At 36.9% G+C, this 14,760-nt stretch overlaps 1 protein-coding gene across 1 annotated transcript in view; it reads left to right on the forward strand.

The window, feature by feature from the left end:
• LOC135401953 (macrophage mannose receptor 1-like) overlaps positions 1 to 10,642 on the forward strand; it is a 55,046-nt gene extending 44,404 nt beyond the window's left edge. Inside the window, exons 24-30 of the mRNA XM_064634562.1 lie at positions 460 to 689; positions 2,212 to 2,377; positions 2,712 to 2,864; positions 3,729 to 3,845; positions 5,701 to 5,874; positions 8,816 to 8,869; positions 9,247 to 10,642. Of these exons, the coding sequence (XP_064490632.1) occupies positions 460 to 689; positions 2,212 to 2,377; positions 2,712 to 2,864; positions 3,729 to 3,845; positions 5,701 to 5,874; positions 8,816 to 8,869; positions 9,247 to 9,497 (1,145 nt within the window). The 3' untranslated portion in view covers positions 9,498 to 10,642. The remainder of the gene's footprint in view (positions 1 to 459; positions 690 to 2,211; positions 2,378 to 2,711; positions 2,865 to 3,728; positions 3,846 to 5,700; positions 5,875 to 8,815; positions 8,870 to 9,246) is intronic.
• The last annotated feature ends 4,118 nt before the right edge of the window (positions 10,643 to 14,760 follow it).

A 14,760-nucleotide genomic window follows, 5' to 3' on the forward strand; every position in this document is an offset into this window, starting at 1 on the left:
AAAAAAGAGACCATAAAGCACTGAAAACCTCTAAGTATATGATTGATTTTTAAGAACTGGTCTATTGTGAAGTTTTTAATTTCTTGGGTATAAAAAAAAATACCTGGAAAACAACACAGTTTCTGCAAAAGCTTTCATTCGATGAAAAATACTTTTTAAAGAAATTATGAACTAATTGTGAATAATTTCAGCAATCCTGTTCTTGAGAACTGTACAGAATGCTCCTTTACTGCTTATAAGTGGTTGCTTTAAGCAGCTCTTTTTCTTTCTACAGCTTTGTAATTGATTTTTACTACTATTGGTGGCTTAAAGAACAGTGCATCTAACCCATGCTGATTATAAGTCAGGGAATATGAAATCAAGAAAGAAGGTCTTTGTTTAATTTTATTTGAAACTACTCAAAATCATAATCCCCTTTTGAACAAGTATATGGGTCTTTTTTTATCCTTTATTTTACAGATGCTGAGTTTCTGCCTTCTACAAGCTCATCTCCATCCAACCTTGTCCGTTACGGTAACAGCAGTTATATCTTCATCCATACCAAAATGACATGGGAGGATGCTCAAAAAAACTGCAAACATGATCAGTTTGACCTTTCTAGCATCTTAGACCCCTACAGTAATTCGTTCCTGTGGCTGAAGTTATTAAAATATGGGGTGCCTATGTGGATTGGTCTAAACAGTAATGTGGTAAGAACATTAAACTAATTGTTTACATATTGGTCCTAAATACTTTTGTGTATTATTGATCAGAATTCATAGAATCATAGAATCAACCAGGTTGGAAGGGACCTCTGAGATCATCAAGTCCAACCCTTGATCCACTTCTGCCGTGATTACCAGACCATGGCACTAAGTGCCACATCCAGTCTCATCTTAAAAACCTTCAGGGACGGAGAATCCACCACTTCCCTGGGCGGCCCATTCCAATGGCTGATTAACCTCTCTGTAAAGAATTTCTTCCTAATATCTAACCTAAACCTTCCCTGGCACAGCTTAAGACCATGCCCTCTTGTCTTACTGATAGCTGCCTGGGAGAAGAGACCAACCCCCACCTGGCTACAACCTCCTTTCAGGGAGTTGTAGAGAGTGATGAGGTCTCCCCTGAGCCTCCTCTTCTCCAGGCTAAACAACCCCAGCTCCCTCAGCCTCTCCTCATAGGACTTGTGCTGGAGTCCCTTCACCAACCTTGTTGCTCTTCTCTGGACCTGCTCCAGCACCTCAATATCCTTCCTGAACTGAGGGGCCCAGAACTGGACACAGTACTCCAGGTGTGGCCTTATCATTCTCTTCTATTAATATGATTAAATTGTATATATTACACATGCTTTCCACATTATTTTTGTAATATTCCACTATGTGCACTTCCAAATAAAATATTGTAGGCTATCATCTTGAAATATCTCTTTGTATATATGGTCTATTTGATATAAAATCCACATGTTTTAAGATGTACACAGGAAAACATTTATTCTAAATAAAATACCTAATTTTCAGAAATATAATAAGGTGCTCTTACTATGACTATTTAAACATTTTTGAGCATAGTTCGCAAAATAATTAATTGGTTTACTTAGTTCAATTTTATTTGTCTCCCCTCTCCCAGTTCTTCGATATTTTGATACTTCCTGCATGTTAAAATACAGCGCTTTTTCTTCTTGGCACAGACACTTGTCCCACACTCACTCCATTTGGCTGATTACACGAAAAAAACAAATGATTGAGCATAACACACCACTTCCTAGAACCCAGAAGATTCCCCTAACTTTAATCAACAGGATGAATCACTGAGTTCCCCAGCTTTGGTGGAAAATGATTACAGTTTCAAATGCACTTCAAGTTAAAATAATCTATGTGTCTTGAAATTTGTGGGAAAACAGATAGTGCATAAACTAGTCATTTGTATTTCACTCCTACAAATTATTTTAAATGAAATTCTTATTAGTTCCACATTAAAAGTTCAGAATCAACTCAATGTAACCTACTCTGCATTTCCTTTTGCTGAAAAGCATTTATTGCACTGCTATATTTCTCAATGAATAGCTGCTTGTCACAACAAAAGTTTCAAAGATGGAACCATTAGTATTTGTTCTTGATTTCTAAAAAAAACCCCAATCTTCTGGCACAAGGTATTGCATAGACAGACATTTGACTGATGGAAGAATGGTTAATGTAGAGTTTAATCATTCCAGTTAATGTGTTTTGTTCTTAGACCAATGGGAGTTATGACTGGATTGATAACTGGAGGATGAAGTATACCAAATGGGCTGAAGGGGAGCCAAAGCAGAAAATAGGCTGTGTCTATCTAGACATTTCTGGATCCTGGAAGACAGGATTCTGCAATGAAAGTTACTTCTCTGTTTGCAAAAAATCCGACGGTAAGAACTTCAATCTGACCTTTGCAATTGCAATTAGTATCTCTTCAGATATGCTGGATTTTATTTCAAGAGTCAAATAGAAATCATTAAAATTTACTTAGATTGAATGGGGCAGGCTACCCTAAAATGAGGGCAAACGCAAGAAACAACACTAGAAAGGGCTAGTGGGACTGTGAATAGCTATCACTTGCCAACAATAATGTTAGATACAATTTTCAAAGATAATGTCCTTTCATTCTGCTATTGAGTAAACATGCCAATAAAAACCCTCAAAAATCAAGAGGCAATGAATGTTAGGGACTAGTCACATATTTTTTAAACTTTTTTTAAACAGTCCAAGCTCCCACCGAGCCCCCTCAACTTCCAGGAAAATGCCCTGAATCAGAAGGGCACAGGTCTTGGATCCCCTTCCGAGGTCATTGCTACTACATTGAATCTTCATCTACAAGAAACTGGGCCCAGGCATCTTTAGAATGTCTTCGACTAGGTGAGTATCCTCCTTAACCAGCACATCTTTCTGACTTGTTTTTCCTATCTGTGGGAAGCTGAACATGTGGTATGTGGGTTTTGTGATTTCAAGGATGGTCCAAGTGTTGGAGAAGAAAGTTGCATCCAATTATTGCCTTAATTTGGGAGGTAATGGAAAATAGCGGTCTACCAAAGACACGCGTATGGGACCAGGCACGTGAGGAGCTTTGTGGCCTGGAGTGGAGATCATGAAAGTGGAAAATTTGTACTTTGACCCTGATAGGAGGTAGACAGCCTCATTCACAGCAGTCACTAGCGCTTATTTTAATGGAATTTTATATCTTTTTTATTCTTGATCTAATTTCCCCCTCGATTGTTGCAGTTTTATGGCACTGTAATGAAAGCTATAGCTCTCTAGGCTGGATAATCTATTAGTGAACTAGGGTTATGCAGTTTCATTCTCTCAACCTCTTTCTCTGGTAAAGGGATGCAAATTTCATTATGCTGGGCTTCATATGTCTGTAGCATTGTTGCCGATAGCATTGGTGGTAATGTGACTTTGGTGTCTGACCTCCCATTAAATTATGCAAAGATCTTGTTCACTTTGCCAGTGGAACAGAATATAGATTTATCTTCACTGGAAGTATATCTTGACATAAATCAGGTGAATTGCACCCTAGGCCTTCGCTGATAATAAACCTACCAGTGAAATCCATGTAAAATATAGACACAGAGATCTGGATAAGAAGACTCTCCCTCTCTCTGCTGGTACTCAGGTTCATTCCTGGGTTCTTATGAGCTCATATATTGACAGGACAGTAAGAATCCTTTTCACTGTGAAACTCATATCTCTAAGAGGTTTTCCTTCCCCTGTGTCTCCCAGGTGCCTCTTTGGTCTCAGTTGAAGATTCAGCTGAAGCCAACTTTCTGACTTACAGCATTGAACCCCTTGAAGCGAAAACATCAACATTTTGGACAGGAATGTACAGAAATGTGGATGGTAATTTCTTTAATTTTGACATCTTTTTGTTTAGTGAATAATTGTCACAAGCTTTTTGACATAAGTGTTGAAAATTTCAGATTATACTTCTGTAATATTTAAATAGTGAAATTAGAAAAGGTAATATATTATCCTCACAGGAGGTCAATTTCAGTCAAGTGATAACCAATAATATATAACAGAAAGACCAGGCACCGAAACTTCATTTTAGAGGAAGAAAAGTAATCCATAACAAAGTAAGGCACAAAGGAGCATATAGCAGAGTACAGACAGGACCATATTGGGAGTTGAGCCATAGTTCCTCTCAAACATGGCCCTGAACTCATGTGCTTTCATTGAGATACTTCATTTTTTGAGCTACACCTCTAGTGTTTGGAATCACCATCCTGGAATGACTAGTCTCTCACTTTAGTTACAGCTGGCCCTCAGAACAGCTTCACTTCGAAGATGGAAATGTTCAGGTCTTTGGAATTGTGTATCACAAGTTTTTCTATTTTCTGCCTCTCTTTAGGGAGGGTAAAGCAAGACAGAATAGAAAACAGGCTGCTTTAATTAAATCTTACATTTGCTGATTATTGCATTTTAATTAATACAATTAGTATTCAATTAAATAGATATTTCTGTCTTTATGGTAGACTTAAAAGTTGCTTCAGTCTTGTAATGTTCAGGCTAAAATTTCCAGTATAACTGTCAGAGGCAGGGCTGCAGAATAGTTCAGGTGACTTGAGGTGGGGTTTTCTTGAGTTTTGGAGGGGATTTTAACAACTGTCTACTCAAGCACTTCAACGACAAACTGCTTAAGAAGACAAGTATTCAGTTACATTAAGTGAATCTTAACCAGGAAAAGTGAAAGTTTGCAGTAGAAGGAAGAATTTGAAAGTAGTGATTTATAGCATAACACACAAAGAAAAGCTGGGGTTTACTCACGTGATTAATTGACACAAACCAGTTTTTTTTAAGTGCTTCTAGAGCTGTGCGGAACAAAACAGTTCTTAGAGTAATCATAAACACAAAAGCTGCTTTAGCTCTTCATTATATCACTAGATAATGATTATAGTGATTTCAGCATAACTGCATAACTAAATTTCATATCTTCATGTATGTATCCGGATTGTATCTAGATGTCATATTATGACACAAAGAGTGGCAGGAATTTAAAAACAAACAAATAAACACAAAATATGTAGAATCTTGTAAGAAAACAGAATACAGCTTTCATGCTGAGTCTAAGAATTTGCTTGAGTACAACTTGGAGTCACAAGGGGCACATTTATTCTAAATAAATATCCCTATTAAAAGAAAGAAAGAAAAAAGGAACAGGAAGGAAGAGACAGAAAGTCCCAGCATAGCTGATCACAAGATTTTTGAAGCAGATCTATAAAAAGGAAAATTGTATGTGTAAAGCTTGTAGAAAGGAGCAGAAACTGAAAAGAAAATGGAATAAAATTGGGCTTAGAAAGATTTCAGTGTAGGCTTTGAAAAGAGTAACATAAAATCTCCCTACAAATTACTGAAATAAAGAGAATTCTGGTGAAGTTGAGTTATATTTTGATATCTGTTGTTTCTATAAACTGAGTAAATAATTTACTTCACACCATTGCAATATATTGTGGGAGATACTTCTTTAAACTGCTTTGCCTTTGTAACATCATAAACCAGATTAGTCTGCTATTTTCAAAAAATTTGCATAAAAACTTAGCGGCAACATGTGTCAGAACAAGAATGTAAATGGTCTAGTGGCTTGTCTCCAATAGTAGCAACAGGTAAATTTCTTAGGAAGGCAATAAATGTGGAGAATGTGAAGATGTCAAGATGGATATTAATATTATCTTTTTCCCCCATATTTTTTAATTAGGAGAATGGCTGTGGCTAGACAACACTGCAGTGAATTTTGTCAACTGGAATGTAGGAGAACCTTCTCCTCAAGAAAACGAGCACTGTGTTGAAATGTACGCAGACTCTGGGTACTGGAATAATATCTATTGCTCTTCCTACAAAGGCTATGTTTGTAAAAAGCCAAAAAGTAAGTGTTGCATTTATGTATTTTATGTATGGAGTATGCTCCTTGTACATTAGTATTAATACATGGCCATTGCACACAATGCATTTTAGATGGCTGGTTTGAGCTTTTTTTAAATGCCAAATGATGCACATTTGCATGCCAACAAAAAGAGTAACTTTTGTCAGTAAGTTGAAGTTCTGACCAGTGCTCAAGTCCATTTAGAATTACTTTTAAAGAAACGCATTTGTATTTTAACTGTACCTAGTGTATGCACTTAATGAGTTTGCATGTTCTTTATAGCTAATGGTTGAGTAATCACAGTGTAAGTACTGTGCCTTGCATACACAAATTTGTTTCAACTATATGAAAATACATTCCTCAGGATATCCCCTCTGCTCCACTCAGGAAGTACATTTTGCTTATTTCCCTCTGGCATGCACTCATATGCATGCATTTTCTGAGTATGAAGTACTATTTCTGTGAATTGAATAATTATGAACTGCGAATTAATTAACAGTCTGGGGTCTTTTGTCTCTGCTTTTCATTCATTCGTCTTTTCACAAAAGGAGAACACAAAGCAAGCCACATAGTTTGAGTGTTAAACTGAAAATGTCCTGAAATAACTGAATGTGCAAATTTGACAGCTAGTGCATCTGTGTTCCTAAAAGGCATCATAATAATTTCTTTCAGCATATATTGCAATATCAAAATCTCTTACCAGTGTTTACCGGGAAGAGTGAAATGCTTGTAGTAGCTGAAATACACCCACTTCCTCTACAGTACTGAAACTGAGAGAAATTCTGCTATCCTTTCTACAAATGTGCTAAAATTATTCTTACTTACTCAAATGCTTGTAATGATGACTGTATCTTCTACAGGAAATACTGCAAACTATCCGATATAACCACCCATTCAGAGTCTACTTATCTGTCTTTTTGCACTATGATTGACAAAACCCAGGCACTTTATTTTCATTCTCCATCCAGAATATTCATAGATGTAGGTAACCAGTGTTAAAATCAATGGCCACCATTCCTTTTTGACCATTTAATTCAGCTATTTGTGCTGATACTGGCATTTACCAGTTTTGATACTGAGCCATTTCATGCTGAAGCAGATGAAAGCTAGTTATGTTTTTCCTAGAATTAGCTTCAACCAGACTAGCTTACTACCTGGAATGCCATGGATTCAGCCAAATGCCAGTGTCACTGCAAGGACTATATAGTCATTCGCTCAAGAACAGACCACAATCTAGTCCTACGTTGTCACATATATGCAGCTTTTCTTGGCACAGTTTTGCAGAACTGTGACAATGTTACCTTTGCAGAATTTAAACAAATTATTTAATAGCTATAGACTATGGGATGTTAGAAGCATGGTTTTACTGAGCTGCCCTTGCTGTGGCTGGTTATGTTTGCTGTTTTCTGAAGAGATTGAAGCACAAAATAAGGACTGAAGTATTCCCATTGAATAGATGCTATTTTCTGTTCCATGTCTTGAGATAATTTTTACCAGAGTAATTCGAAATTCTGTAGCAGGTTTAAGGCTGGTTTGGATGGGGCTTTGAGTAACCTTGCCTAATGGAAGGTGTCCCTGTCCATGGCAGGGGGTTTAGAACTAGGAGATCTCCAAGGTCCTTTCCAACCGAAACCATTCTGTGATTCTTTGTTGTGTTCATGGTATCTCACTCTCATTTTTTGGGAATGGCAGATTCATATCTCTTAATATGCTGCTTGTTTAACACGTAGGTAAGTTTAGCAAGCAGTCACCTCATATCAAACTCAAGAGCAATGTGCATACTGTACATCAGCAGTGCTGTACCAAACTTGGTCAATCAACAGTTCTTGGTGAAGAACAAGGAAGAAGTGTCTATGTTATTATATTCCAAAAATTGTCCAATCAAATGAAGTAATGCAGCCAAAGTTTACCTAACGTCAGTTTTTACCTCCTATTCCTTCTTGCATTTCTGAGACTGTTTTTACACTGTGTTTTTGGACATAAGGTATCTTCACAAAATCCCAGAACCACAAAACAGCTAAGGCTGGAAGGGACTTCTGGAGGTCATCTGGTCCAACCCCCTTCTCAAAGAGGGACACCTATAGCCAGTGGCTCAGGACTATGTTCAGATGGGTTTTGGATGTATCCAAGGATAGAAATTCACAGCCTCACTGGGCAGTCTGTGCCAGTGTTCAGTTACCCTTGTTATGAAAAGGCATTTCCTGATGTTCAGAGGGGACATCCTGTGTTTCAGTTGATGCCCACTGCCTCTGTTCAGTCACTGGGCAGCACTGAAGAGAAGATTTCAGAATGAAACATGATGCATTGATTGAACATTTAGCTATAGACTAATTTTATGCCCACATGGGAAAATACATATCTTAATTTTAAACGGTGGTTCAGTTTTCCCAGCAAACCAGATTTTTTTGGTCCAGAAAATAAAATTTTAAATGAGCTGCAAACATTTTAATTTGGAAGTTTAGTTATCTGCTAGGACACTGAAGTTCATGAGTGATTTCAAATGTCTGTGTAAGTAAGCCATTAAGGTCTCTTGGCAATCCAAATTTATTACACTTGCTATGTTTAGGTCACAAATCTGCAAGAATTTGTAATTATGTTGAGGATTATATTTGACCATGTTTATCCTGAAGATGCTGTATAGATTTTCTTGTGGTTTTACCCTGATGTCTGGATCAGTCTCCATGGAGTTTTTGATGTTTCTTCTTTTCTGCTAGCTCACGTAAACAACTACATATGAGACCAGAATACACTAGACCATTGTGCTAGGCCTTAGGTTTATATAACTGTGTGAACTAAACCAAAGTGTTTTAAGTATTTAGTGCCATGTATTACCATATATTTATCTAAACATGATTTTTAGTATGTTCCAAATATAGAAAAAAAATAATGTAGAAATAAATAACCTGATAATATAAAAAGATAATGTTTTTTCAATATTTTCACGTGCCAGCAACTGAAATGCTGCCAGCAACTGAAATGTCACCAGCAGAAATACCTACAATGGGTAAGAATATTATCATTCAAGTAGACAAAAACTAGTCCCATGTAAAATCATAAACAGAACAAATCCTATCCTGTATTATGTCTTTTACATTTTCTGATATACTTGATTCCTAGGAGTATATTGTTTCCTAGTGGTATATACTACTATACAATATATTCCATTTGGTGGGAAATGCAGATTTAAAAAATAGTAATTTGTGATAAAACATGAGATGTTGGCAACTTAAAATCAATTTATTCTATGCTGCTGTCTTTGTCTCTTTTTATTTTGAAACGAAATGCTTTTGCCTAAAATGTCATGCATTCTAAAGAAATTGTTTCCAGTAATCAGATAAAGAGTATGCAGCATCCTCCTGATTTCTTTGTATTTGTTTTCAGCAATGACAATGGATAAGAAGGCTCTTACCCTGAACCATGGTAAAACAGGAGCTGTAGTTATTGCTGTTCTCCTCCTCCTAGCTGGAAGTGGCCTTGCAGGCTATCTCTTCTACAAAAGAAGAAAGAATTGCTTGCCAACAAATGACAGCTTTGAGAACAATTTGTATTTTAATAGTGATGGATTTCCTGGAACTGGTGACACAAAGGATCTTGTGACCAACATAGAACGAAATGAACATGCAACACTGTAATGTAATGTAATGTGTAATATAAAATGTAATGTAATAAAATGAAATGTGCCTTGTTTTACTTAAATTATGCAATTAGAATTAAGCCAAAGGTATTTCTCATGTGCAATTGCTGTAGTAGCCTGTTTCAGTGTGTGTATGATGCCATATAAGGAATTACTTTCTTTTAGATATTGTATAAGGCGTAAGATTTCATATCTCAGGATTTAATGATCACACTGGTGAGTGTGTGTCTTAAGAAAAGAGATAATGTTGACTAATTATTAAATGGAACAATACAAATGGATGCAATAAAGGAAGTAAAACTTCCAGTTGAGGAATGCTGACAAGATTTGAAATTTTTGCATCAGATTTATTTCAAACCATGTTAATGAACAGATGCTCAATGCTGTTCAGCAAACATCTCTCTATTTCTCTAATTCTACCATCTTTCAGGTATTCCTAAGGATTTAACTACAGACATAGTTACTAGACGGCAAGTCTGTATTTGGGCACATACTCTTTGAACTGTGCAGGGAAAAAACCCTTTGTGATATTTCAGTTCCCACAATTTCACACAACACAGAGAACTACATATGTAGTTCTTGTAGTTTATGTATTCTAGGATTTAATCAGGTAAAATCTGGGGACAGGCCTCTGGAATGGAAAACTGTGGTTGATGTTAACTGACTGAGTTTTGGCTGGCCATAAATGGGTTTTGCTGGTGACAGGTGATGAAGGTCATGGCAAAAATTCCTTCTAATGAGCACAGCAGTTACTGAGGAGGGGGAAGAATGTTGCCTATATGTGTTCTGAGGGTTTCTTGGAGCTGTTGTGGTGATGGCATTTGGTACTGCTCTCCTATGTCTTCTCAAGCAGTGTAGGTTTGTGAGGTGTGTGCTGCAAGAACAAGCAAGTCAAGAACAATTTAGCTTTACTTATGTAATAGTTACTACTGATTTTATTTACTCAAAAATGGCTAGATCAGCTACTATTTACAGAAGTCTTGAGATTCCCCAGAGTGGAGTTTATATTCTTAATTTTTGTAAATCCTGTAAAATCTTAATCATGCATGATTCCTCACTTGCATACAAAGGTTTGCAAGGTTTGATTTTGTGGCTTCAGGTTTTGTTCTGTGAAATAAAAAGTAACTAGCTTTCATTTTTAAATAGTTTTTCATTTTATAGTTTTGTCTGAATAAGACACTGTAAGAGGATAAAGTGAAAAAGAAGATACCACTGTGGAGACATTCCACCAAAACTTGTGACCAAGTATTATATTAACCATATTTTCCTGAATCTTTCCCAGGATTGTCTGCTTAAAGCTAAAACAAAAATGTGAGTTGAGTGCTTAAGTAAAAAATCTCAAGTTACACTCGTGCAGGTAAGATGGGAAAATTTGTCTTGGAACTCCTTTTCTCTGGCTCCACTCCCTTTCTCCTGGTTATTTCCTTGCTCTGTTCCTATTGCTGTTTCCATTTTCAATGCACAGTTTTTTAAGCATGTCTTCTCAAGGAGCAGTACCTCTCATGGTTCTTTACACTATCTGATGTGGCTTGTGTGCCAGAAAGCTCCTGACTGACTGATTAATAATGTTAAGGATAATGTTGTTTCAATTATATGGGGAGGTATAGATAGAACCAGGTAGAATGATATGTGAAAGGGAGAATGAAAGGCTGAGAGACCCTGACTAGAATGCCAACCTCCCTGTGCTGGCTGTTGAGCAAAGAAATGCAGTCTCTACCCAAAACCCAGTTTAGTCCTGTTCTGGGACTGCACACCAAGTGATTCTTCTAGGTAACATTTCATCCCAAAATTATACGCAAAGGTTTGGTTGGAAAGAAGATAAAAATTGAGGGGATGTCTCATTTCTGGTTCTTTGCCATACTTACCTGACACATTGCTAAAAAGTATCAGGGAGAGAATCCAGCTACTGGAGCCTGGATAATCCTGAGCTCATTCACCCCTTTATACTGCCTGAAATCCACCATCATCTTTGAGTTGAAGAGAATTAAAAATGCCATGCTAGCTAGTTAACAGCTGGCAGTAGGTATAGCTGCTTCTGTGAAATGCTGTGTCAGTCCTGTTCTGCTGTCCAAATAGGTACAGAAAAAATAGAGGAGATTGCAAATAAAAAGCTCTACTGTGAAGATGGAGCTACTTAGCTTGCTCACTTTAGAAAGAGTGTGAGTGAAAAAGACCACAAAGATTTTCAGAAGAGGAGAAAATTTAAGCTGCATGGCTTACTGTCCCTCCTATTTCAATACAATGGAATTGAAGCAAATTTCCCACTAAAAAGATAAAACATAGAAGCAATGGCATTTACAGCACAGGAAATCATTACAGTTCCATGTAGTAAGCAGAAGATGAGCACTTTACACACAAACCGTAATAGAAATTTTTGAATGGAAGGTAGAGAAACAAACAAGCTTGAACACTTTAACCAACATCTAATTAATATAAGATTAAATGGAAGACTTTTACCTGGTAGCTGAGATGGGGAAATTATGTCTCTCTATTTGACTGAAAAAAAGAAATGTGTCTTATTGGATATGATTCATGGATGCAATATAATTTGGCACTTTATATATTCTGATCCTTCACCAACTCTTTCAACCATTTTCTGCTACTGACTGCTATTCCTAGTGGGATCAATCCATTGCCTTAGAACCGAGGTGTTTTTATTGTGATCTCTTATTTTGTCTCCTGAGTAGACACCACTACTTAGGGGAGTTTTCAGGTTCTATGTTGCATCCATATACATTGACAGAGGAATTGGGTTCTCACTTTTCTGAAATATTCTTGCTGTAAAAACAAGGAAAATAATTCCTTGATAAACAAGATAAAGCATAAGTGATTGATAGAAAAACAAATGAAATTTTTAACTGATCATTAATAATTCATACGTATAATCAGATGCTGCCAATATTTCTTGTTTGATCAGGCACTTTAGGTAAAGGAAAGCAAAAAAAATGTTGATTATGTAGCATGAAAATATAATGTGAAAGTGCAAGGTGCTTTATGTTTCTCTTTCAGTGTGTTTTGAGTCTGTCTAGAGAAATGGAAAGGTTGCTCACTCTCTGACTTTTTTTTTAGGCTAGAATGTTTCTAATGAAGTTTAGAGTATGTTTGTTTGGTTTTTGTTTTTAAATCTTTACATCATGTTGGAAACTGATTTTGCTACATGTGGGGATTTCAGATTGAAATCTTATATCAGGTTATAGCAGGCTAATTGATCACAAAATTACTTTCGGATTTTAATATAAGTGTTTTTGAAAATGAGTTATGAACCTGGATGGACTCAGCCATGCATTTCTGTGGCAGCTGAGGAATGACTTGATGACAACATTCAGTAGTGTGTAAAATTTTGTCTCTTTGCACGTTGCTGTGTTTCTTGATATCCTTATGTTTAATTCTCGTTTCCCCTTTTCTCCAAAAAAGTTAGAACTTCAGAAGAAAGGTGGTGAATTTGCACACTGTGAATGTAACTTCCTGCCCGGGGCAGAGATTGTCAAAGGAACAATGCTGACTCAACACAAAACCCAGCAGTCTTTGTTCCTTGCCACTTCTAAAATGTCAGGCTGTGTCTTGCCAAGGGGTAGATCCTGGAGTGCATCTTTGCAGTCCTCTGGTTTTCTTTTCCACTTTGTGTGCTGTGATGCAATCTGCAAACACTGAGATAAAGCTGCCTGTAGTACGTTTCAGTCTTTCTCAGCTTCTCTCAACAGATTGTCAATACTAGTACTTCACCAAACACTGATCTTTCTTCAGAACACAAATAGTTTATTTTTCCCTGTTGTAATTGTACTTGTTGATGCCCAGTAGCTTTGGAGATCCTGAGATGTTGTATACAACAGAACCACAAGACACATTTCTCCCGTCTAAATAATAAATCTGAGTATTTTTTTCCACCTGCCCATCTGGACCTCCTGAACAATGAAGCAAGGAAAGTTGGAAAACTGAGGTTGTAGAGCACTCCTATGTTAGGGAGTACCAGAATGCTTGACTTCAGACCCAGTGCAGCCATTCTTGCATATGCACTATAACTTACTGAGTAACTGACCATCTGCTGCTTTCGAAGCAGCCCTCTCTTTTCTCCCACTTTCCTCAGGTCTCGGTATCCTTCTCAGATTCCCATTCTTTGAATGCCTTTTGCCTAGCTGTGCCTGCTGGCCTTCAGGTCCCACTATTCTCTCTCCCTGTTATAGTTTTGTTCTGCTGTAACTCCCTGTGTATCTTTTTAAACCCAGTGGGTCATTCATCTGCATCTGAGTTAAAGTAATAGAAGCAAGATCCCACATCTTCATGTGGGTATCCAGGGTTTTCCTTGCCTGCAACAGCAGCAATTTTGCTGCAAATACAATTTTGGGGAAGGTATCACACACCAACCTCTCCTAAAGATAGGAGAAATTAAATTCTTTGAAGTCCATAAGCAAAAATGGATGTAAAGCTTCCACAGAACTGCCTTTTCTCTTCCCTATACCCTGTTTTTCTAGCTCTTTTACCTATCATGGAGAGACCTTTTTCAAAGCAAACCTCAGAATTTTGTCAGAATGCCTGAAGGGTATGCAGTTTAGGAGGTGCAAACTTTCAGAGACCAGTAGGACAAAAATCTGGCAGTATTCCTTATCAGTTTAGTTTTCCTCAATAACAATAATTGAAAATCCAGTCTTTTCCAGTTTCAGGTTCTCTCCTTCCTAGAATTGTATGGTTTCTTTTCCAAATTTCTTCCATTATTGCTGTCAGTTGGGTACATTGCTCCTGCATAGAGTCAGAAATGGAGCCAAAGAAGGAACAGGTGCCTCCTGAAGAGCACAGATCCTATTTTCTACAGTTTTTCTCTTTTCTGTGGAATTATAGACACAGGAAATTCTGGTTCTCTTTGATTCCAATGTCATAGTTACTTGATTTGCATGGTGCCCCAGCCAATTTTTCACAGTACTGCATTGCACTCCGGCTTTTTTTTTTTTTTTTTTTTTTTTTTTTTTTTTTGATATAGACAAATCTTTCTTTCCTTTTTTACTTCTTTCATTTATTTCTGGAAAAGAGATGTTAATGTCACCTTTTTATAAAAATAACGATTCTGACTTACAAGGTATGTCTTAAAAAATCCACACTAAAATGTTACCTGTTAGATCTCATATTTCTGTGGCAAACTTTTATACAGTAGAGAAACTAGATTAGAAAGAAAAGTTTATTCATTAATATATTATTTCAAAATTACTCATGTGACATGACGGAGTTCCTTATTTGAAGCTCAGAACTTCCCTGTATCTGTTGGGTCTTAA

Source organism: Pseudopipra pipra, chromosome 1 (genome assembly GCF_036250125.1).
Source record: "Pseudopipra pipra isolate bDixPip1 chromosome 1, bDixPip1.hap1, whole genome shotgun sequence".
NCBI classification, from domain to species: domain Eukaryota; kingdom Metazoa; phylum Chordata; class Aves; order Passeriformes; family Pipridae; genus Pseudopipra; species Pseudopipra pipra.